Raw genomic sequence first — 22,375 nt, 5'->3', positions numbered from 1 at the left:
GATGCTGTCCCCCACCTCTTCCCCCAATCTCTGTGGCCAGCATGGGAAGCCAAGACCAGAGAAAGGGTTGGCAAGATGGGCCAAGATGCCTCTTCCCCTATTTGCAAAACAATGACTTCGGTGGGAAAAAGAGTAAGAATCGGCTAAGGAAAGCAAACCGCAGCGTAGCTAGCTGGCATTTGTAATCACGCCGCAAACCGTCACGTAATTTGCAAGACCCGTTTCCCACGTGTGTGAGATGCATCATCTAAATTTCAGAATCCACGCTGGTACAAGTGAGGCGGGAAAATGCCGTGTTCTCTGGTCTGGCGAGATGGGGAAGGTTTCGCTCATTGCATAATATCATCACAGCCTCACCAAGCCTGGGAACGACCGGGGAGTCTCCCAGGAGGAGAGCCCGCTCTGAGCAGCTGGCGGCCCTCGGCCCCTCCTCCCACTGTCCCAGCGGCTCTGGGTTGCACCTGATTATTTGTCAGGTTTGTTTATTCAGTGCGTCCCAGAGGTTAAAAGCAGGGAAGTAATCGGAGGATAGGGATTGGGGTTAAGCTTATCGATTGAATTATCATTAGGAGGTGAGCAGATGATTTCTAGGTGGGCAGGGGTGGCAGACAGGAAGACAGCGGTGGGAAGAAGAAAGGTTAGGGGCTTGAGGTGTGCTGGGGGCTGGGGGGGGGGGGGGCGGCGGGGGAGGAGCAAGGCGGCCGATTCCCCAGGTAGGCCTTATGAAAGGTAGCTAGTTAAAAAGCGTACACAGCAAATTAAATACATTATTGTGATAATGGCGCGACAGAAGTGCGGGTCTATTATACTTATGGCAGTTATAGCAAATGTAGGCAGCTTGCCCTGTTCCAGAACACCCTTTGATTTTCATTCTATTCAGCAGCAGGGCCAGGACTTCTCAGAATTAAGTGATGGGTCATTATACTTTAAACACCATGGAGAAGCCTAGATTGGCAATTAAACAGCTCTTGCTGACACTCACTTGTGCCACCCTGTGACCCCCTTTAGATTGAGATGTTGGAGCTCCGGGCCCTCAGCCTGCTAAATTGGTGCAAGGCTCTTCTCCCGACGAGAGCGGGCTCTGAAATCTGCCGGCTTCAAAGGGAGCGAGATCATGTATAAACCATAATGTGGGTGCACCGTGGCTCACAAAAAAATAAGGCAGGGAGAGATGAAATGTTACAAGTGCAAGGGGGAAAATGAGAGAATAATGACAAACCTAATGCAACTCAAAGCAGGATTGTTGCACAGGAAAATGCATCCTACTGCTTGTGCATAAAATCAAGGCCGGCAGATGACATGCAGTTAACAGAAACGTGTCAACAGTGAAGGAAAGTGAGAGTGAGTACGGGAGAAGCCCCTGAGACAGCCAGAAACAAAAATTAGTTGTCCTTAACAAGTTAAGGTTCATCATTATATTCTGGCTTGGAGCCATGAAAGCAGACGGGGGTATCTAATGAGCTGCTTAGAATTTTTAGGGTGTTTATTGCACTCCACGAAGTCGTTGTCTGCAGAAGGGGATGTCTTAGGCAAAGGCGTGCTTCCAGCCCACACACACGCTCACACGCAGTCTCTTCCTCTGCCACGTGTGTTTGTCACCACTACAAATGTGCGCCAGGGTCGGGAGCCAGGAAGTCTTGCTGCTTCGCGGAGGTCCTAGGAGTTTGTCCCCATCCCAAAGTGCTCTCACACTGTGGGGTGTCGTCCTGTTGTGGTCGATGTGCAGGCTGCATGTGCGTGCACACGCGTGTGTACAGCCCCACGCACACACACAGGGTTTCCATCACTTCCTCACCCGCTTTCTCTCTCTTCTCTGTACCCATATGCTATGCTCGTTCCGCAGGGAGGGAACATATGTACTTGAGGAAGGTCAGGCCTTTGAAATTCCCAGGAAAGGCTGCCACTCCACCTCCCTCTCATCCAGGAGCTCCCAAGAACACATGTTTGTGAGTGAGGTTTTCTCTGCAGCCCTTGAGCCGTGGAGAAGAGCAAGGTGTGACCTGGAGCCCAGGTGCCTCCCAACACCTTGCTTTTCTGGTTTTCTTTCTTTCTTTTTTCTTTTTTTTTTTTTTTTTTGAGGAGAAAAGGGTGGAATTTGTTTGGGCTTTTAAATCTTACTCTCCCTCTTCCCTCTCCTCCTCTCCCCCCTCCTCTTCTCCCCCTTTCCCCCTCTCCCCACTTCCCCCTTTCCCTCTCCTTCTCCCTCCTTCCTTCCCCCCCCTTTTCTTTCTCCCTTCCCCTCTCTTTTCTCTCCTCCTCTCTCCCCTCTCCCCTCCTCTCCCCCTCCTCTCTCCTTCCCTCCTTCCTTCCCCCCTCCTCCCCCTCTCTTTTTCTTTCCCCCTTCCTCTCTTCTCTCTTAACCTCTCCCCCTTCTCCTCTCTCCCTCCCCCTCCCCTCCCCCTCCCCCTCCTCCTCTCCCTCTTCCCTCCCCCTCCCTCCTCCCTCCTCTCCTTTTCTTTCTCCCTTCCCTTCTCTTTTCTCTCCTCCTCTCTCCCCTCTCCCCTCCTCTCCCCCTCCTCTCTCCTTCCCTCCTTCCTTCCCCCCTCCTCCCCCTCTCTTTTTCTTTCCGCCTTCCTCTCTTCTCTCTTAACCTCTCCCCCTTCTCCTCTCCCCCTCCTCCTCTCCCTCTTCCCTCCCCCTCCCCCTCCCTCTCCCCCTCTCCCTCTTCCCTCCCCTTCCCTCCTCCCTCCTCTCCTTTTCTTTCCCCCTTCCTCCTTTTCTCTCTTCCCTCTCCCTTCTCTCCCCCTCTCTCCCTTCCCTTTCTCCTCCCCACCTCCCCCATACCCTAGAAATCACATCACTGTTAGCAAGCTTTGGCATCGCCTAAAATGCACCAGGGCAGAGACAGGGAGGGGCCATGTTGCTGGTGTCTCCAAGTCAAGCTTCTCCTGTGGTTCTGTGCCGTGTGAGCGGTCGGCCTCTCCGCTCTGCTGAGCCGTGTAAATTCAGCTCATGCTTTAATTTTCAAATGTGCATTTGTGACTTTGACCAAACAAAAACTCTGTTCCATCCACACGTGGGAAGACTCTTGTTAGCACGGAAGCCTGCCTGCCCTCGTAAAAGTGCAGAGGTGGGGAGGCAGGGCTCCAGAGGCCAGGAAGGGTGAGGGGAGGGCATAGAGGGGGCCCAGATCAGGGCCCAAGGGTGAGTTGCAGGGGAGGAGGAAGGACTGCAAGGCCACCGCAGGGCGACCACTGCGTGTAACAGTTCATCAGCTATTTCATACAAACCAGCAGAGAGAAGTTTGGAGGTCTCCAGCACCAAGAAGTGATAAAAAGCAGATGGGAATGTTAATCAGCCTGATTGGATGGTTACACATTGTGTTCATGTATCAAATGATCATAACTCTATCCCAGAAATATGTACAACTACAAATGTTTTTAAATGAAAAAAATAAATATGGGATTGTTTTTTAAATAATTGTCACGATAAAACCCCATTAGGACCTCAGGTTCCCTCCAGAATTGGCCGTTGAAAGAGCAAAGCAGGTTACCATGCCATAGATGATGTATTGGCCTATTTTGGTTTTAGATATATTAAGAAAATTCTCTTTCTGCGCTCCCACCCTCTCTCTCTGCAACTCTGAGTTTCAGAATACATAAATGTTAAAAAAAAAAAAAAGTTGGCCGGTGCCGCGGCTCACTAGGCTGATCCTCCGCCTACAACGCCGGCACACCAGGTTCTAGTCCCTGTTGGGGTGCCGGATTCTGTCCCGGTTGCTCCTCTTCCAGTCCAGCTCTCTGCTGTGGCCCAGGAAGGCAGTGGAGGATGGCCCAAGTGCTTGGGCCCTGCACCCGCATGGGAGACCTGGAGGAAGCACTTGGCTCCTGGCTTCAGATCGGTGCAGCACGCCGGCCGTAGCAGCCATTTGGGGGGGTTCCAATGGAAAAGGAAGACCTTTCTCTCTCTCTCTCTCTCTCTCTCTCTCTCTCACTGTCTAACTCTGCCTGTAAAAAAAAAATGGTGCTAGTGTTTTGGCATAGCATCTAAAGACACTACCTGCAATGCTGGCATCCCTTAGGGACACCAGTTCAAGTCCCAGCTGCTCTACTTCCAATCCAGCTCCCTGCTGATGGCCTGGGAAAAGCAATGGAAGCTGGCCCAAGTGCTTGGACCATTTGGGGAGTGAACCAATAGATGAACGATCTCTCTCTCTTTCTGCGACTCTGACTTTCAAAATAAACAAGTAGGTTTTTTTTTTTTTTTTTTTTTTTGTAAGGAGAGTCACACTGTCCTGCAAATTAGAGTTCTTTTCTTTTCATTCTTTCTTTCTTTTTTCTTTCTTTTTTTTTTTTTTTTTGACAGGCAGAGTGGACAGTGAAAGAGAGACAGAGAGAAAGGTCTTCCTTTGCCGTTGGTTCACCCTCCAATGGCCGCCAAAGGCAGAAGTCAGGTGCTTCCTCCTGGTCTCCCATGGGGTGCAGGGCCCAAGCACTTGGGCCATCCTCCACTGCACTCCCGGGCCATAGCAGAGAGCTGGCCTGGAAGAGGGGCAACCGGGACAGAATCTGGCGCCCCAACTGGGACTAGAACCCGGTGTGCCTGCGCCGCAGGTGGAGGATTAGCCTATTGAGCCGCGCCGGCCTAGAGTTCTTTTCTTATTTTCTTTTTCTTTTTTAGATTTATTTATTTACTTGAAAGGGAGAATTACAGATGGAGAGAGAGAGACAAAGGTCTTCCACCCACTGGTTCACTCCCCAAATGGCTGCAACAGGCGGAACTGAGCCAACCCGAAGCCAGGAGCTTCCTCCAGGTCTCCCATGTGGCTACAGGGGCACAACCACATGGGCCATCTTCTACTGCTTTTCCAGGCCATAGCAGAGATCTGGATCGGAAGTGAAGCAGCTGGGAAAGAAACCGGTACCCATACAGGATACCAGTGCCACAGGCGGAGGCTTTAGCCCACTACAGCTTCTCCCTGATGATCAGCCTTGTAACTTTGCCAGGCTGGGCGAGGGGGTGGCATTTATTTTCTTTTGGAATTCAGCCCTTTTTGCCCTCGCCCTACTCTTCTCTCCTGTAGTCCACGTGGCTTTAAGAGCAGTGGCTCATCAAACCCAGTAAGAGTCAGGGTGACTCCAAGAATGTCCCAAAGTCAGAGAGCTAGTTATCTGTTTGCATATGGGCCGAGGGTCATGTGAAATTGGTTCCTCATGTCCTGGCTGATTTGCATGGCTAGGAATTGCTAGTTCAGGGCCTAAAATGTAATTGAAAGAAGTTTGCTAAAGTTGAACAGTTTCAGTATCTTTCCTGCATCTGTAATCTTGTATTCATGTGCTTTAGAAATCTTACATTGTAGAGGAAACCGGGCATAGGAGTCAGAATTGAAAGTTTTTTGTGTGTGTTGGGGGGAGTGTTTTACATCATTCCATAAAGTGATACAAACTTAAACTTATTTACATCGCCCATGAGGGCTGACACTGGGGTAGTGGGTAAAGCTGCCTCCTGCAACACCAGCATCCCAGGTGGGCGCCAGTTCAAGCCCCAGGTGCTCCACTTCTGATCTAGTTGCCTGCTAATGCACCTGGGAGAGCAGCGGAAGATGGCCCAAGTCCTTGGGCCCCGCACCCACATGGGAGACCTGGCTTCTGACCACCCCAGCTCCGGCCATTGCGGTCATTTGGGAAATGAACCAGCCAATGGAAGACATTCTCTCTCTCTCTCTCTCTCTCTCTCTCTCTCTCTCTCTCTGTAATTCTGCTTTTATTTGAAAAAGTAATTCTGCTTTTCAAATAAATAAGTAAATCTTTAAAAAAAAAAAAAAGAAAAATGAAGCAAGCATTCATCATTTACGATGCGAGCCAAACAAGAAATATTTAGATGTCCCCTCATCTTCCTGCCTCACCATTTCCCGTTCCTGTCAAGCAATGGGCACAGCAGCAAGCAAGAGGAACAGAATTTTATTGCAGCTCATCAGCAGAGTGGGACCTAATGAGGCGTGCACAGCACTGTCAAAGCATGCGTGTCTGTTTCAGCCACGTTAATATTTTATGCAGCTGTCAATATGCAGCACAAGATTTCACCTTCCACTCTCGGACTGATGAGGACATAGGAAATTGTCTTCTTAGATGCCACTAATAATGTTCCAAACACGAGTGGACGTGCGGTCTCCAGCAGGTAGTCCAAGCCCGCTTTTCCGCCCAAGTACATCAGTTGAATTTGTCTTTTGCTAAAGATGTTAAAAATTATAATGTCTCATGTCAGTAGCAATAATGAAGGGGAAGATTGGCTTTAATGACATTATGAGAATCATTATGTTTAATTTATCGCTAATTAATGCTGACAGGTTTCATATGCCTCGGGTTGCTTTCATGTGAGTGCCACGTGCTGGGGTTTTTTTTTTTTTTTTTGAATTGTGTGTACACATCCCTCCTCATTCATTCATTTTGATTCTGACGATTTACACAGCTTCCTGTCTTCCAGGTTCCCTCCCCACATGGTTCCACCACATCACACTCTACACACGACCGGCATCCCCCACCCGGCCATAGTCACACCCACAGTGAAGCAGGAATCCTCCCAGAGTGACGTCGGCTCACTCCACAGCTCGTAAGTGCCGCTCTTGGGACTGCTTTCCCGGGAGGCTCTGGTCGTGGGCCGGTGGCGCTCTGCCGAGGCTGGCCTCCCATGGCTTGACACCAGCAAGCACTGTTCCCAGGAGGCCTGAGGGCTCCCTTGTGAGGAAGGAGAAGGCCTCCGTGCTGGGTGTCGTAGTTTAGGCTAGAACTCTGCTCACGGGTGCACTCCACTGGGCTGAGGCAACCTTGGTGGCTTCGTTCTGTGCCAGGGCAGCTGCCGACATGGGACAGTGCCAGGGCGTTCTCCCCTGGCAGAAATTCTGTGCTCCTGACACTTGAGGAAGTGGTCACAAAGCTTCTGTCTTCCCCCACTCCTCTCAAGCTGGTTTTCTTCCTGGTTTTTTTTTTTTGGGGGGGGGTGGGGGGTCAGATGGAGAAGATGCAAAGTGGGAGCGAGCCTCAGGGTGGTTGACTGGACTCTGTCTCTTTGGCCTCTATGCAGAAAGCATCAGGACTCCAAGAAGGAAGAGGAGAAGAAGAAGCCCCACATAAAGAAACCTCTTAACGCGTTCATGTTGTATATGAAGGAGATGAGAGCCAAGGTCGTCGCTGAGTGCACATTGAAAGAGAGTGCGGCCATCAACCAGATCCTGGGCCGGAGGGTAGGTGACCCCCATGCCGGGGGGCAGTGGGCCGGGTGGCAAGATGCCCTTGTCCCCATTTCCTTGAAGTCCTCAAATGCCTTCCAGGGAGACGGGACTGGTCATTCCCTAGTCAGGCTGTGTTCAGTGCAGGCCTAGCCCTCACTTGTTCCCATGACAGAGGAGCCAGAAGACAGAACCCCGTAGAAGAGCAATCGGGTTTTGTCTCCACTCCTGTTAGTCCTGGGGCCCGGCAAACTCACGGAGCCTGCAGGTTCACCACTTCCAGATGGATGCGACTCAGAAAGAAGCGTTGCTTGTGGTGTGGTGTGGTTGGTGATGTTTCTGCGTGTCTTTCTCTCCTGTACCACCTGTATGCTCCCTTGCAGTGGCATGCGCTGTCCAGAGAGGAGCAAGCAAAATACTACGAGCTGGCCCGGAAGGAGCGACAGCTTCACATGCAGCTCTACCCTGGCTGGTCCGCGCGGGATAACTACGTAAGTGGACCGTTCTCCGTAGAGCTGTCGTGTGTGTCCGTGTGGACAGACAGAACGGGCACTGCCAACTTGAACCCAGCCTCTGGACCGTTCAGTCCCGCCCACCTCTGGGACTGTTAGCAGCTGCCCGCGCACCAAGTGGGAGAATCTTACTTGGCTTCCAGATTGCACTGTCGGGGCGGGGGAAGAGGCTGGTGGTCTGATGTTCCAGCTTGGGACACATGAAATTGATTTGGGACTGTCCGTAGTTGCATTACCCACGTCTTAGAAGTGGCAGGGCTGTAGGATAGATCCAGAGGAGCTTAAGTTCCAGGTTAGGTCCCCCATGTTCCTTGGTACCATGTGGAGTGGCCCTAGAAGAAAGACCAGGGGCGATGGGTAGAGGGAGGAAGAGCATTCCATTCCTCACAGGTCTTCCGGCGCGGCCTGCTCTCTAAAGAAGGAAAAACAAAAGTGTTGCCTTGTGCTATGATGCAGAACCTGGAAGCCCATTTCGTCCAGAGAGGGGCATGATGGGAATATCCCTGGAAGTAGCCAGAGGAAGTCATCCTTTGGCGAGATGGATGAGATGACTGTAGGCCCTGCAGGGGTCGGGAGGGGCACGTGTTGCCGAGCTCTGTGTCGGCTGTGGGATTTGCCCAGTTCCTCTCCTAGTGTTTCACAGCAGTGGGATTGCAGTGCTCTTGACCCCGCCGTTCTTGTCCTGCCGTGAACTTGCTGTCCTGGACACTCCATGCTGACCCTTCTCTCCGTTATTTCTTACCCTGCTTGCCCAGGATCTCGAGTCCTGGGCTCTTCTCGAAAGGGGATGCTGTGCCCCTTCCTCTGCCTGATTCTTTATCACGGGGCACTGGACTTTGTGACGCCATCTTGGCATCCTCTCTTCTGGGAAACTTGTTTTGGCACAAGCCCAGGTCTCTGCACCCATCTTGCTGAGGTCATGGAGCCTTGGGGGATAGAGAACTCAGTGCTCCCCGACTTGGCCCTCCTGCTGCTATCATCCCTGGGGAAGAGGCTCCCTGTGTATAGGGTTGAAATCATTCCCGATGGTGTACTTAGCACACAGCACCGTATTGTGAGGGTTGAGAATTAAGTCGTCTTTATACTTTATACCTTCTAGTGCACCAAGAATTCAACAATATCAATGCAACCCGAAAGGCTGCTTTTCACGCGCTCTGGTTCCCTAGTTCAAGTTCACAGGTCCCTGCTTCTTTATGCTCATACCTTTTACACATGCTTACAAGACTGCTTCTTGCTGTGTAGATAGGAGAGAAGGAAGAACAGAGAGACTCTTGGGCCTAACTCCTACAGCCCTGCCCGTCTCCCTGTAGGCCCCACTGCCCCTGGCTGGCAGCACTAGACGGCATTCCACCTGGGAGTCAGAACAGGAAGTAGTGCTAGTCCCTGTCCATGGCACATTAGCTCTGCCAGGACCCCATGTCACCAATAGATGGGCACACACGAGGTCTTCATAGCCAGGACCTCTCTTGGGTCCCCAGCATGTGTGTGGTGTGGAAACCTTTCTTCTGGAGCTGAATGGAGAATGAGAAAGTCCACACACTCCACAGGCCTGCTGCCCACCCCGCCTGACCCTGGCTCCGTAGCTTGTGCACACGCAGCCGTATCGGTTCAGGACAGCTGCCCGCCTGGTCTTGGGTCAGCTTCTGCCTCCTGCAGACCCTATTGTTTGAGCCATCTAGAATGGTCCCATGAGAGGGACCTCAGCTTCTCTGTAGAAAGCATATCCCCAGGAGACATTTTTGGTCATAGACAGGTGGGCAGGGCCCACACCGCACAACTCTAGAGGGTGTGCCATTGGCACTGTGGTCTGTGTGAGTTGTGCAGGATGAAAGCTCCCTGAAAACACAAGGCCAGCTTGCTGAGAACGTCAGGAAGAAGGCTGTGTTGGCCTGGCTGGGAATCATGGAGACAAGGCGTGACCTGCAGTGACTTCGGCTCAGTTTTCCATTCGGAAGGTGGCTCAGTGTCATCATAAAGGGACTTGTGACAAGCCTTGAACATTTAGACGTAGATCTGGACTTAGGGCTACAGAAGTCTGGTGTCACAGTGGCTTCTTGCACTTGCGTGTGAACACACACACACACGCCCTCCTTGCTTCCGTGTTCCAAGAATAGTCTCAGGACAGGAATCACAGACTGGAAGCTTTTGTGGATTTAGTTGTAGCAGAAGGCATAGTATTTCCTTTTAGCCAGCTCAACCTAGGAGTTCATAGAAAGATCAGCTTGGTCGCTGTTACGTCCAAACGGAGCTTCTGGAAAATGCTGAGCTGCCGCCTCCTGCTCTTGTAGCCACGTGGTGACAGCAGCAGCATTGAGTAAAACAATCACATTTGTGTCTTCAGACTTAGAGTGTGAGAAAATGCTCTGGGTGCTGTGGTAAAATTGAACCCCTGACATTGTATTAGAACGTTATTTCTTTTCAAACTTTCTGTGTTAGGGAAGGGGCATAAATCCTATGTCATTTGCTCGTGTTGAGTTTTTTTCTCCCTCTCCCTCCTGTGTAATAGACCTTTTCTTTCTTTCTTATTTTTTATTTACTTGACTGACAGAGGCAGGCAGACAGACAGAGCTCCCATCCCTCTGGTTCACTCCCCAAATGCCCTCATGGCTGGGCCTGGGCTAGGGCCGAAGCCAGGAGCTGGACACTCAGTCCAGGTCTCCAGTGTGAGTGGCAGGAACCCACTTATTTGAACCATTGCTGTGGCCTCCCAGCGTTAGCAGAAGCTGAAGTCAGGAGCTGGAGCCAGGACTTAAACCCAGGCACTCCAGAATGGGACACGGGTTTTTTACCCGCTGGCCTGGAACACCTGCTCCGAGGTCTTTTCTTTCTTGAGTTGCAGGTAGACAAGCGGTGGGGTGGCCAGCGGCCTGGAGTCTAGATAGTGCTTTCCTCAGCCACCAGTGGCTTCCTGTGGGCAGGGGACCTTCCAGGTGCCTTCAGAGTACGCTGCATGGGTGGGAAACGGGTCAGTAGCCTGTGAAAGACATCTGCAGAGCCCTGAAACCCCCTGCAAGCTGGACTTGCCCTCTGCCCAGTTGAGTTTCCACTTGAGGCTTCTGAGTCCCCTGAGCCCAGCAGGCGAGCAGACCTGTGCCTGCTGCACGGCAGCCGGTGGCACATGGCTCTGGTCACAGGGGAGGCACAGATAGCAACAGGGTGCTGCAGGCTTGTGCAACTCAGGCCTCACGACAAGGCCAGAACCCCCTTTAAAGCAACTGTGCACTGAGGGGTACAGCACGTCCAAACAAAAGCCCTGAACCAGTGGACAGAGTTACTTCCAAGCGTTCCAGGACCCCAGATGGAAGGAGAGCTCTCTGACGTTTCCGGCCCAAGCTTCTCACGGAGCTTACACGTTCTCAGGGGTTCTACTCACCACCGACCGAGCTTTTCTCTTTGGCCTTGGCCTCAGCTTGCCGTGAGAGCCTTTAGGCAAAGGCAGTGAGTAGAATCCTGAGATGCATAGAAGTGTAAGGCCATTTATTTGCTCTTGATTCGTACCAGCCAGCCAACTTGTATGGATCAGGCTGGTGCTAATGAGGTGAGCGAGAACTAATTTTAGACCAGGAATGAGGCATTTGCCCCTACGGAATTCCTCCCTGGTCCCATCCATAACCTGAGCAGACCGTCCAGGTGTCACGGAGGCCAAGGGTGGGGGATGTGAATGACTCCATGCGATCGGCCACCCCTTATCATTGAAGAAAGAGCTTCCTGGGGCTAGCGTTGGGAGCAGCGGTTAAAACACCTCTTGGGACACCCACATCCCGTACTGGAGTGCCTGGGTTCAAGTCCTGGCTCTGATTCTGATCCCAGCTTTCTGCTAATGTGAGCTTTGGGGAGCAGCAGGTAATGGCTGAAGGACTTGGATCCCTGCCACCTATATGGAAGAACCAGATTGAACCCAGGTTCCTGGCTGCAGTCTGGCACAACCCAGTTGTTGCTAGCATTTGGGGAATGATGAGAGAATCTCTCTCTCTTTCTCTCTCTCCCTCCCTCCCTCCCTCCCTTCCTCTCTCATAGTCATGCCTGCCACCTAGCACCCGTCCAGGAAATGTTAGCTGTCCCCCAGAGTATCACTGCTGCTTGTCACACAGACGCTTGGGCCTATGATTTTTTCCAGAAGCATAACCATACAAACATTCTTTAGCTCTCAATAAAATATCCGAAATACAACCTGAGATACTCCGTGCTTGATTATAAAATAGACTTTGTGTTAGATGGCTGTGCCCAATCGTAGGCTAACGTCAGGGTGCTGAGTATGTGGAAGGTGGGTTGGCTGTGTGATGTCTGACAGTGGATGTACTAGGTGCCTGTCAATGACATTTTCCACCTGTGATGGTTTTTATCAGGAGGTAGCCAGTGGTACGTGGGGGAGCCTCTGTGTAGGCTGCGAATGGAAGGGACGACCCTTCTGTGGGTTCCACCCAGCAGGTGTGCGAGGATCCCAGATGGTTTCCAGCTCAGTCACTCCTGCCCCTTCCATCTTTTAAAACCCAGGCCTGCACTAGAGCTCTGTGAGGAATCTGTCCTGAAGCTCTCCTCTTCAGGCAGAAGAGGGACACTCTGGCCTTACTGAGGTTGCGGGGTTGAGTGGGGCAGACCCAGCAGCTCTCCCAGCCACCCCAGCTGGCCTGCGCTGTGTGCACCTGCTCCCTGGAGTCAGACCCTGGGGCTGCTTTCAGCCCCTGAATCTTCTTTCTCCATTTCCCGGAACTGGATCAGCCCTGGTCAGGTTTGGGAATGGATAGAGACCTGCACGTCTTCCCTTCTCCACCGGTTCCCCCGTCCTCTTCCCCTAGGGCCGTGTTGTGTCCCCCCAGCTGGGGCACAGCTCAGGGCGTTTGGATTAAAGGGGGTTAGAGGTTGGACAGGTTCTGTGGGTGGGTGAGCATGGAAGTGGCAAGAGGGTCCATTCCTGCTGCCTTTCCTGAAATAATTCCCTTGTGTTTCATCTGTTCACCTAGGGGAAGAAGAAGAAGAGGAAAAGGGACAAGCAACCGGGAGAGACCAATGGTAAGTGACAGCACTCAGGATGGAGGAAGGCCCACTCCTTGATGTTAGGCTCCCAGCTGGGGCAGGCAGGAGAAACTCAAGGCCAGGACCTTGTGGGGGATCCCATGTAGCCAGCCTCTTCTGTTTATGCATTTTAATGAATTGCTTCATGACTGCCCTGTTAAAGCTAGTAACATTCATTGTTGCATGAAAGCACATTGTAACTCTAGTGGAATGTGTTTTTAAATAACTTTTGCAAAGCCTGTAACTGGAGAGCCAGCAGTAGGCATGCCTAGGCTGGGGTTTATTTTGTATGTGTCTGAGAAGGGGTGAGGAGGGGGCCTGGGGGAGCCGGAGGAGGGGGCGTGTGTGAGTGTTTGATATTAATGGGCTGTTCCTGAATGTTCTGATGCATGCCTTTACAGTGGTCAATCGCACCCACTTTAAATTAAGGAGGTTTGTCATTCTCTAGAAGCAATTAGAAATACTGCATAGGCAATCTCAGAGGTCCCTTGGAGAAGGCCAGGCTTTTACAGTCAAACAAAACGAAAGTTTTGAAGGCTTTGTATAATTTGTTCTTTTTTTTCAGAACACAGCGAATGTTTCCTAAATCCTTGCCTTTCACTTCCTCCGATTACAGGTGCTAATGTCATTTTGAGTCATTAAAGTAGTTGATAAACTGTTTTTTAATTTTTCTTGCCATGATAGTTTTATTAACATTAAACACGTATGACATTTAAACATTTCTTTAAAATGACCATCTACACGGTTCTGTATGTTTCAGTAGATTTTTTTTCTCAGTTGCTTTGGTTGTTTTTTTATTTTTTTTGAATTTGATGTAACTTTGGTTTTGTTTATTTATTTATTTTTCCCATAAAAGTTGTTTAAGCAGTGATGACAGTGATTTAGAGTTGAACTAACTGTGCAAATTGAATATGCAGTATTTCTTTAAAAGAGACTGGTTAAAAAAAAAAAGAAAAACAAATGGAAGGAATTCAGTAATAAACCTCCTTAATCTAATGGCATTTTTTCATCGCTCCCACTAAGTTTTCTCACGCAAGCATGCATCCGCAGTATGATTATTTTTTCCTTTGCTTTTTTTTTTTGTTTTAGTTTTTTTCTTCCTTTTGCTTTTCTGCTCATCATTTGCAAATCCACTAGCATTTTACTGACTCTGCCTGCAGATCTGCTGCTGTGAGCTTCTAACTAACTCTTAACAGCTCATTCACACAGCCGTGTTTATCTTTATCTGTTCCTCTCTTAATATTAATGAAATAGATAAAAAAAGATGACCATTCCAAAAGCTGCAATATCCCAGTACCACAACCCTTTTCTTTCTTTATTTCTTTCTGTTTCATTTCATTTTGTTCTGTTTTTATTTGTAGTTTTTTTCCTTTTTTAAACTGTTGTACTCTAAGAAGAAAAAAGCATGTTACAAACTTAATTCCCTCCTTCGCTTTATTTTCTTCTTTAAGAAAAAAAAAATTGAGAGAAAAAAAAGCAGAACTAAAAGAAAAAAAAAAATAATTCCAAGTGTGAGTTCTTGAGTATCTAACTTCCCTTTGTCAGCTCAAATCGAATCCGAGAGACAGTCCTTAAAGAAGGGATACTGCAGCTTTATTTGCAACAGCTAATTTCACAAGTGGAATAAGAATGTGATTTTTACTTTTTTTTTTAATTAAAGAAAGTTTAAAAAAAGAACGTCAATATTTTGCAAATTAGTAACCAGGTCATTGATTTATTCCCTTTTTTATTTTTATTTTTTTCTTATTTGTATCTTTCTCTCCCCCCTCCCTCCCTCTCTCTCTCTCTCTCTCTCTCCTCTCCCTTTCTCCCACCGTCCTCCTCCTCTGCTCGCTTCTTTCTTGAACTCATTCAGACCTGAGCGCTCCTAAGAAATGCCGAGCGCGCTTTGGCCTTGATCAACAGAATAACTGGTGCGGCCCTTGCAGGTGTGTATAGTTCCCAGATTCGCTGTGCTGGTTTGCAGCTGGTCTCTGCCATCCCTTCCCCCTCTCTGGCCTGTTGCTCTGTAGCTCTGTGTGTGGATCTTAGGAGACACGAGGGAGTGGGACATTGCCAGGTGTATGGGCTCTGTGAGGGATGTGCTGTTCTCCCGCTGCTGCTGCCAAAATGCCACTGTAAAACAGCATCGCGCGTGCCTCCTCGGGGAGCGCCCGCGAGCCCCAGCGCCCTCTCCCGGGGAATGTTGCCTGCCAACCCCCCCTTCCTGGCACCGCCCAGGACCGTGCTCCTGGCCTAGGTAGAAGCCACTGACATCACCTTCTCCCCTCCTCTTCTCTCTCTGGTTTTATTTTTTTATTTTTATTTTTTATTTTTTGATTTATTTTTCATCGTTGTGTTTTGGTTTCTGGCTGTTGGTTTTTTGTGTGTGTGTGCGTGTTTTATCGTTTTTTTGTTTTGTTTTGTTGTTTTGTTTTGCGTTTGACTCATGGCAGTCCCTTCCTGTCCATGTCCTCGGTGAGGGAAGCTTACCGAGTAGAGCCCAGGCGATGTAGAAGAAGAGCGAGCCATAGCCAAGATCTCACATCCAACTGAGCACCACCCACCATTGTGTTGTGTTTTTTGTGTTTACCTTATGCTAACAGATGCAAATACTCCAAAGAAGTGTCGGGCACTGTTCGGGCTTGACAGACAGACTTTATGGTGCAAGCCGTGCAGGTATATCTCCACTGCGAGGCCTCTGGGAAAATCAAAGCCTTCTGTCCTCTTGGTGCCTTAGCGGGACCATTTATTATGACCTTGTTCCATCTGCCTCCCCCACTGGCATCAATGACTAATGATCCTTGCTCTTTAAGATTCCCTTGCTGATTTTATGCCGTGTCCTCTCCCACTTTCTCTCTCTCTCTCTTCCCCTGCCCACCCCCAAACCCTGTTCTTTCGAATAACATATCCCTGGTGGTGGGACTGAGATCACAGCCTTCACAGATAAGGACAGGCACTGGTCCTTGCGTTTTGGAAGCCAGCGTCCCTCCCCTCCCCTCCCCAGCACCTTGGTGGCCCAAGTCCTGAGCATAGAGGACCACCGTTGCCAAAGGGCTGAGCGAGCGCAAAAGTTGGCAGCGACAGCATTCCCCCTGCACTTGGAGTCGTGTCACTCGGAGAAGTGCTCTGGGGCAGGCTTTTTGTTTTTGTTTTTGTTTTTTCCTCCTCCTCCTCCTCCTCCTCCTCTCCCTCCTTTGGGTTTTGCGTTATGTTTACAAAGCACGTGTCTGTGTTCAGAGGCGCTTCGTGAGCCCACCTTGTTTTACAGTGCTGAAAAATAAGTGTGGCATTGAACGGCATGCACCAGCTTTAAGGGCTGCAAGCAGTGCGTGGTGCTAGGCCTGCAGCATGAGAAACCCGCATATATACATGCATACAGACGTGGACACGTATGCATACATAGCCCTGGTTCCAAATCCAATCAGAACCGCCCAGAGAGCCCCATGTAAGCACCTGTGTTCCACCTGCAGGCTTCCATCGTCTCAGGGAAGGTGTAGGTACTGCCTTCTTGGTGGAGGGAGTCCCCCTTAGTTCCCGTCTCATTTCCTTTCCTTTAATGAGCACCTTTGGTTAAATTTGTTGTTTCTTTGTTCTGATACAAGCAGTCTTTGAATTTGGAATATTATGATGGTAGGTATCTCAACACCCCAGACACGCTTCCCTGTTTGTAATGCCTCCCTCGTCACGTGTCCCTCTCCTCCATGCCTCTGCCATGTGCTCCGTGTCTAGACGCTAGATCAGACGTCCATCCCATCACGTGCATGCCCACCGGTCTCCTGTGTCTCTGCTCCCCAACTCTGATGCTAGCACGAGGCATCGGTGATAGGCCTCCCCTTTACCACGCGAGCAAATAGGGGAGCGAGGGACCTACCCAGGCGGCCCCCTGCCCATTGAGTGAGGGACTTGGGGCCTTCAGTGACCAGCCCTGATCCCTCTGTGAGCTGGGGGTGTTCCCAGGGGTGTGTGACGAGTGTCTTTGAGCACAGCCCCCAGACGGGGCTGTCATGACAAAGTTGGTGAAGGGCGATGAGCTGTTTGGCTAGGACGAGCAGGAACGCCACTTGACCCTCCGCAGGCAGCCTGCCAGCTGTGACGTTCTGTCCCTAGGCAGCTGCTGCGGCAAGTGGCTTGCTCGCCACAGGGGCCACTCACAGGAGGTTTCTCAGGATCCACACACAAGCCCAGCAGCTCCCTTTGTGAGGCTGGTTCAGGTGCCTGGTTGGTTGGTTGTGTTCATGGGGTAGGGGCTGGGTGTGGATTTCTGATTTGTTTCGGGAGCAGGTGCTGCAAGTGAGACACAGCTATTAGTGACAGTGACCAGGACAGACATTCTCCCCCACCCCGCCCCTCACAAAACTCACACCTTGTTTATTAAAGCCCAGGTGTGGGGTCTCCCTCAGGGACCAGGGTTTTCTTGATAATAATACTAGTAGTAACATCAGCCATGCCCAAACCTTGATAGCGGCTTCATGTTTTGGGGACACTTTCAGGGCTGAGTCCCTCGTTGTGTCCATCCATGCCACAGGAACCGGAGCTCGGCCAGCCCTTGGTGGTCCCTGGTTTGCTTTCTAGCCTCAGCACCTGAGGACGTTCCCACGGCTGTGTCTCTGCCCTGGGTTTTCATGTTGGTGAGGTGCTAGCATGTACGTTTCTGCTGGCCTTTGAGGGCAACCTTCTGAAACAGGACAAGGAACTTGAGAATATGTAGGAGCGAGGAACAGAGTTTTGAGTGGTGCTTCCCTGCCTGGAGTTGGAGCCTGGTGGCGGTGCGGGGGTGAGAGGCTGAGTTTTCTCCCGGAAGTTACCTGTCCCTTCCCACCCCACCCCCCAACCTTGCCTTTTCTAGCTGTGCCCCGACCATGTCTGGCTTAATGCTAAAATCAATAAGGACTAAAGGTACTTTGCAAAAAAGAAGGCAAGCTGTTGCAAGCCAAGGCATTTTCTGACTTGTCAGAAATGTGTTCCAACTGCCTGTTGCCCCATTGGGAGAGAGCAGTGCCCCGTGGTCAGTGTCTGTCCCGGGTCCAGCACATCCCACCCCCGAGATCTGGAAACCTCCATCCTAAGGAGGGCGGGAAGGGTGAGGAAAGCACCAGAGATGCTCCTGGTCCGTCAGGGCTCCCAGCTCACCACACGGGGTTGCCCACGTTGCTGCGTTTGAGAACATTGAAAGCAGACTCTGTTTGGAGCCCACCAAGTTGCTCTCCGTCTCTCTTCGCTCCGCCCTCATGTAGCATGAGACGTGCCGCTTGCTGTCATTCCCTCGTCCCCCCATCTCTTCCTCCCTTTCCTGCCCCCTCATTGCTCTCTCAGTTGTGCGTCTGCCTCTCCCCACCTTGCCCCCACCCCGTCCCTCTCCCATTTTTACAATGCATGGGCATCCTAGTTTTTGGAGCATGTTTTGATCTGCAGGCTAAGGTGGTTTCAAACTCTGAGAGCCTTCATTATTTTTCTTGGATTCTGGGGTGGGAGCAGAAGCCATGGTCTTACTTTAATTTGCCCTGGGGAGAAAAAGGCACGCTGCCCATTTTGAGGGTGAGAGAGGGCTGCCCCTGCTCCCCTAGAGTTCCTTCTGACCCGTAAGTGACAGAGAGAGACCCTGAGACCCCCACCCCATTAGGCCTTAGCCCCTGGGAAGCGGGAAGGACCAGCATGCCCCCTCTCCTTTCCCCATCCCTCTGCCTCTCCTCCCTTCCCTTCCCCTCCTGCCATCTTGCCCACATGCCCCATGCACAGGGCGTCATGAGCCAGTGACTCTGGGGCACAGAACGAGAGAGGAGGAACTCTGTCCGCCCCCTCCCTTCCTGAGCCAGTGCCCTGTGTGACAGTGGTGGCCTTCCAGTGGGCAGTGTCTGCGTTGCTCTCCAGTGGTAGGAAGCCTGCCGGCTCTCATACGCTTATCCTCAGAGACTGACTTGCTGCCGGCCGTGGCTCTCGAGTGTGTCCTAAGGGTCCTTCTATGAACACATTCCCGATCTGCATTATTTTTATGGCATTAGTGGGGTTGATCCCAGAATCACCTTTCCTACCAAAGGCAACCCCACCAGGCTGGGATGAATGGCAGGAGAAGCTTTGAAGTCATATGCTCAATTTCTTGAGTTGATTTTCCCTGACCTCATCCTTTGATGACAAGCAAGGCAGGCTCTGAAACCCTCGTGCGTGCTTGTTACATAAATGGGGAGCGAGAGAGGAGAGATTCTGGTTATGGTGCAAAATTAGTCTTTGTGGCTACTACACCCCTCAGGACAACCCCAGCCCAGGGAGGTCCCTGCCGCGGTTCCCTGGCGTTTCTTCTTTGTCACTTCTCTGTGAGGGTCACGCTCAGCATAGTGACAAGGGTAGGGTGCCCCTCCATTCCATGCATAAGTCTCTCCTTCCAAACCTTCTCACTGTGGGCTGGGGGAGGGCAAGCCCCAAATCTCCAAAAGCCAAAAACTAAACTCCAATTTGGATCTGAATTCAATCCACAACCTGCAGGCCATACAACCAGTTATTCTCATTCCTTTGGATCATTTTTCTGTTTTTCTTATTCTTCCCCCTCCCCCACCTTTGTTTATCCTCTTCTACCTGTTTTTTGGTGGTTTTTTTTTTTTTTTTTTTTTTTTGGTTTTGGTTTTCTTTTGGTTTTTGTTTTTTGAGTTTATTTTGTTCGAGTTTTGTTTCCCCGCCTCCCTCCCCCCTGATTCTCACCTCTCTTGATTTGGTGTGGTTCTGAACAGACAAGCCCACGAGCTGTCTGGGCGCCAGCAGCCTCATGGTGGTGGTGGTGGTGGTGGTGGTGGTATAAACCTTTTAAGCCTCTCGCTCGCACCGCCTTCAGCTATGTGGGCTCCACAGTCAGCATTTTCAGTTTCCTATTGATATGAGGCGGCTGGGGAAGGAGCTCTGTCTTTTTCTTTGAAACACACACACAAATCACTGGGGGTGGAGGGAAGGGTGAAGGAAATATGATGGGAGAGTTGAGGGTGGGGATGTCTAAGCCAGAAGAGGAGCCAGAAGCTTGTCAGCTCCTCTCAGTTGAGACAAAGCACCTCCTGGCAAATCCATGCCACCCACCTGCCGGTGGCTTCCCTTAGCCTGCTAGCTTACACCTGGGCAGGGGTGGGGCCCTGGGGGCGTGGGAGGGGGCGGGGGCAGGGAGCAGGTAGGGAGTTCTGCATTCTTTCATATTTCATTTGCCAGAGCTGACTATACTTAGATGGGGACCATAGTTAAGGGCGCATCATGGCATCCCGGCAGTGCCGCTTTGATTATTCCCGGCCACCGGGTGTACCACGCCATGGCGGCATCCGATAGAGGACTTGAGCTTGGCCGTGAGCATTGGGTAATTCTCTGCCTCGGCATCTCTGCCCTTTATTCACAGATAACTCTCTCCCCCTGTTTCTAGGAGAAAAAAAAAGTGCGTTCGCTACATACAAGGTGAAGGCAGCTGCCTCAGCCCCCCCTCTTCAGATGGAAGCCTACTAGACTCGCCTCCCCCCTCCCCGCACCTGCTAGGCTCCCCTCCCCAAGACGCCAAGTCACAGACTGAGCAGACACAGCCGCTCTCGCTGTCCCTGAAGCCCGACCCCCTGGCCCACCTGGCCATGATGCCTCCGCCGCCTGCGCTCCTGCTGGCCGAGGCCGCCCACGGCAAGGCCTCCGCCCTCTGTCCCAACGGGGCTCTGGACCTGCCACCTGCCGCCTTGCAGCCGCTCGCACAGCCGTCAACATCTTCCTTACATTCCCACAGCTCGTTGGCCGGGACCCAGCCCCAGCCTCTCTCCCTCGTCACCAAGTCTTTAGAGTAACTTTCAGCTTCGTTAGCCCCGGATGCTTTGTCGCGTGTTTCCTCTGGCTTTTCTTTCCTCCCTCCGCCTTGAAAGGTTTTGTTTTGTACTCTCTTAATTTTGTGCCACGTGGCTACATGAGTTGATGTTTATCGAGTTCATTGGTCAATATTTGACCCATTCTTATTTCAATTTCTCCTTTTAAATATGTAGATGAGAGAAGAACCTCATAATTCTACCAAAATTTTTATCAACAGCTGTTGAAAGTCTTTGTAGCGTTTAAAAAATATATATATATACATAACTGTTATGTAGTTCGGATAGCTTAGTTTTAAAAAGACTGATGAAAAAAGCAAAAAGAAAAAAAAAAGCGATTTTGAAGCACCCCTCCAGAAGGAGTTGGTTCTGTATTATTTGTATTAAATATGAGCTTGCGAACCAATCATTTTACATCTGGTTTTTCAACCACAAGCGCACGACGAATGCAGTGCCGTTACCTTATTTTTTTTTCCCAGTGTGAAACAACTTTTATTGTGATGTTACTTGTTATTGTTTAAATGTACAGAAACAAAGGGTTAAAATGTGTTAATGTACCTTGCTCCATGGTGTTGTTCTTTTTTGGGGGGGAGGGATGCCACTCAACAATGAATGAATCACAACGCTGTCGGACCAGTAGTATTTATTGCTTTAGAGATTGCTTGTACCTGTACGTCGTCCCTTTTTAAATATGTTTTCCCTTTTCTTGAAACTGTATAAAGTTTTCCCCCCTTAGCATAAGCATCTTATATATAACAATTCATTTGTACAAGGTTTTTAAGTTTATATATAAAAATGTGTATATATATTTTTTGTTTCCCTTTTGGACCTTTTGTTCTCTTGTTTTTGGGTATGTTTGTGGTTTTTTTGTTTGTTTGGGTTTTGTTTTGTTTTGTTGTGTTTGTTTTTTGGTTTTCTGTCTTGCTGTACGACACCCAGATGCCGCCAGATGGACGTTAACAGTTGCATTAAAGGATCAGTAGCATTAACAAGAGTTGCTTTAAAAAAGCCATTATGTAAAACAAGACTTGAAAAGTAGCAGAGGGGATGTTAGCGACGCTGTATGAGCAACAGTGGGAACTGCCCCAGTTTCCCCCTTTGAACTGCCAGTAAATGCCCTGGCCCTTAGGACATGGACTGACTGTGTGCAAAACTTTATGTGCCAAAATTCTCAGTGACTTTAGCTTTCTCCCTCTTTTTGATGCTGTAATTTTTGTTCTTCATGTTTTTGCTGTGATGTTACATAGGTAGATTTGTATGTAGTTTTAATGTCACCTATAACAAAATGTGTTTGGTAGCAGATTGTCCAGAAAGCATTTTAAATGAAGAGGTGTAAACCCTTAAGGGCCAAAATTCTGTATATTAGATTACTCTTAAAGGAAAACCCAGCTGCCGCTTCTATGTACACATATTACATACAAGTAGGTAGCGAACTTTAAAAATAAAAAAAACCTAGGCATGTTGATGTTGCAAAATGCTGTATAAAGCTGAAACCTGTTCATTCAGTGCCATTGTAGTTGACATGAAGCGATTGTAAAACTGTCTCCGATTTTCTCTGGTTTATTAAAATGCTAACTATAACATTTTTTTGTGAATACTTTGAATGTTTCCTAACAGTTGTGATGTTACTGTTCCGTTTTATGCTCTTATTCCAAGTTCATTTTTAATGGTTTGGAAGCCATTTTTGTAATGAATAAATGTTCATGCTGTACAGTATCTGTAGCATGCCGTTCTGGAGTAATAAAAGCAACTTAGTATGTGCAGATAAAGGCTGGCCACTCTTTTGTCTGCTTTGGATTTTGTGTCTGGGGAACTTGGACCTGCTGTCGCGGAGAGAGCCACATCCCCAGGTTGGAACTTAGACCGTGCGGTAAGTATAAGGGTGGGCGGTGGAGATT

At 49.9% G+C, this 22,375-nt stretch overlaps 1 protein-coding gene across 35 annotated transcripts in view; it reads left to right on the top strand.

Annotated features, from left to right (window-relative positions):
• TCF7L2 (transcription factor 7 like 2) overlaps window positions 1–22,262 on the top strand; it is a 195,772-nt gene extending 173,510 nt beyond the window's left edge. For 4 of the 35 annotated variants that reach the window (XM_062214986.1, XM_062214985.1, XM_062214977.1 and 1 more), the window contains 6 exons: window positions 6,424–6,549; window positions 7,021–7,180; window positions 7,549–7,656; window positions 12,639–12,687; window positions 13,256–13,306; window positions 20,060–20,235. In XM_062214986.1, the coding sequence (XP_062070970.1) occupies window positions 6,424–6,549; window positions 7,021–7,180; window positions 7,549–7,656; window positions 12,639–12,687; window positions 13,256–13,306; window positions 20,060–20,139 (574 nt within the window). In that variant the 3' untranslated portion in view covers window positions 20,140–20,235. Of the gene's footprint in view, window positions 1–6,408; window positions 6,550–7,020; window positions 7,181–7,548; window positions 7,657–12,638; window positions 12,688–13,255; window positions 13,307–14,545; window positions 14,619–15,275; window positions 15,349–20,059 lie in introns of all 35 variants that reach the window. The other 31 variants (XM_062214991.1, XM_062214989.1, XM_062214984.1 and 28 more) reach the window with 21 other exon arrangements.
• Window positions 22,263–22,375: the final 113 nt, after the last annotated feature.

The sequence above is a fragment of the Lepus europaeus genome, chromosome 17 (genome assembly GCF_033115175.1).
Source record: "Lepus europaeus isolate LE1 chromosome 17, mLepTim1.pri, whole genome shotgun sequence".
Taxonomy (NCBI): Eukaryota; Metazoa; Chordata; class Mammalia; order Lagomorpha; family Leporidae; genus Lepus; species Lepus europaeus.
This window is presented reverse-complemented; position numbering and strand designations above follow the sequence as displayed.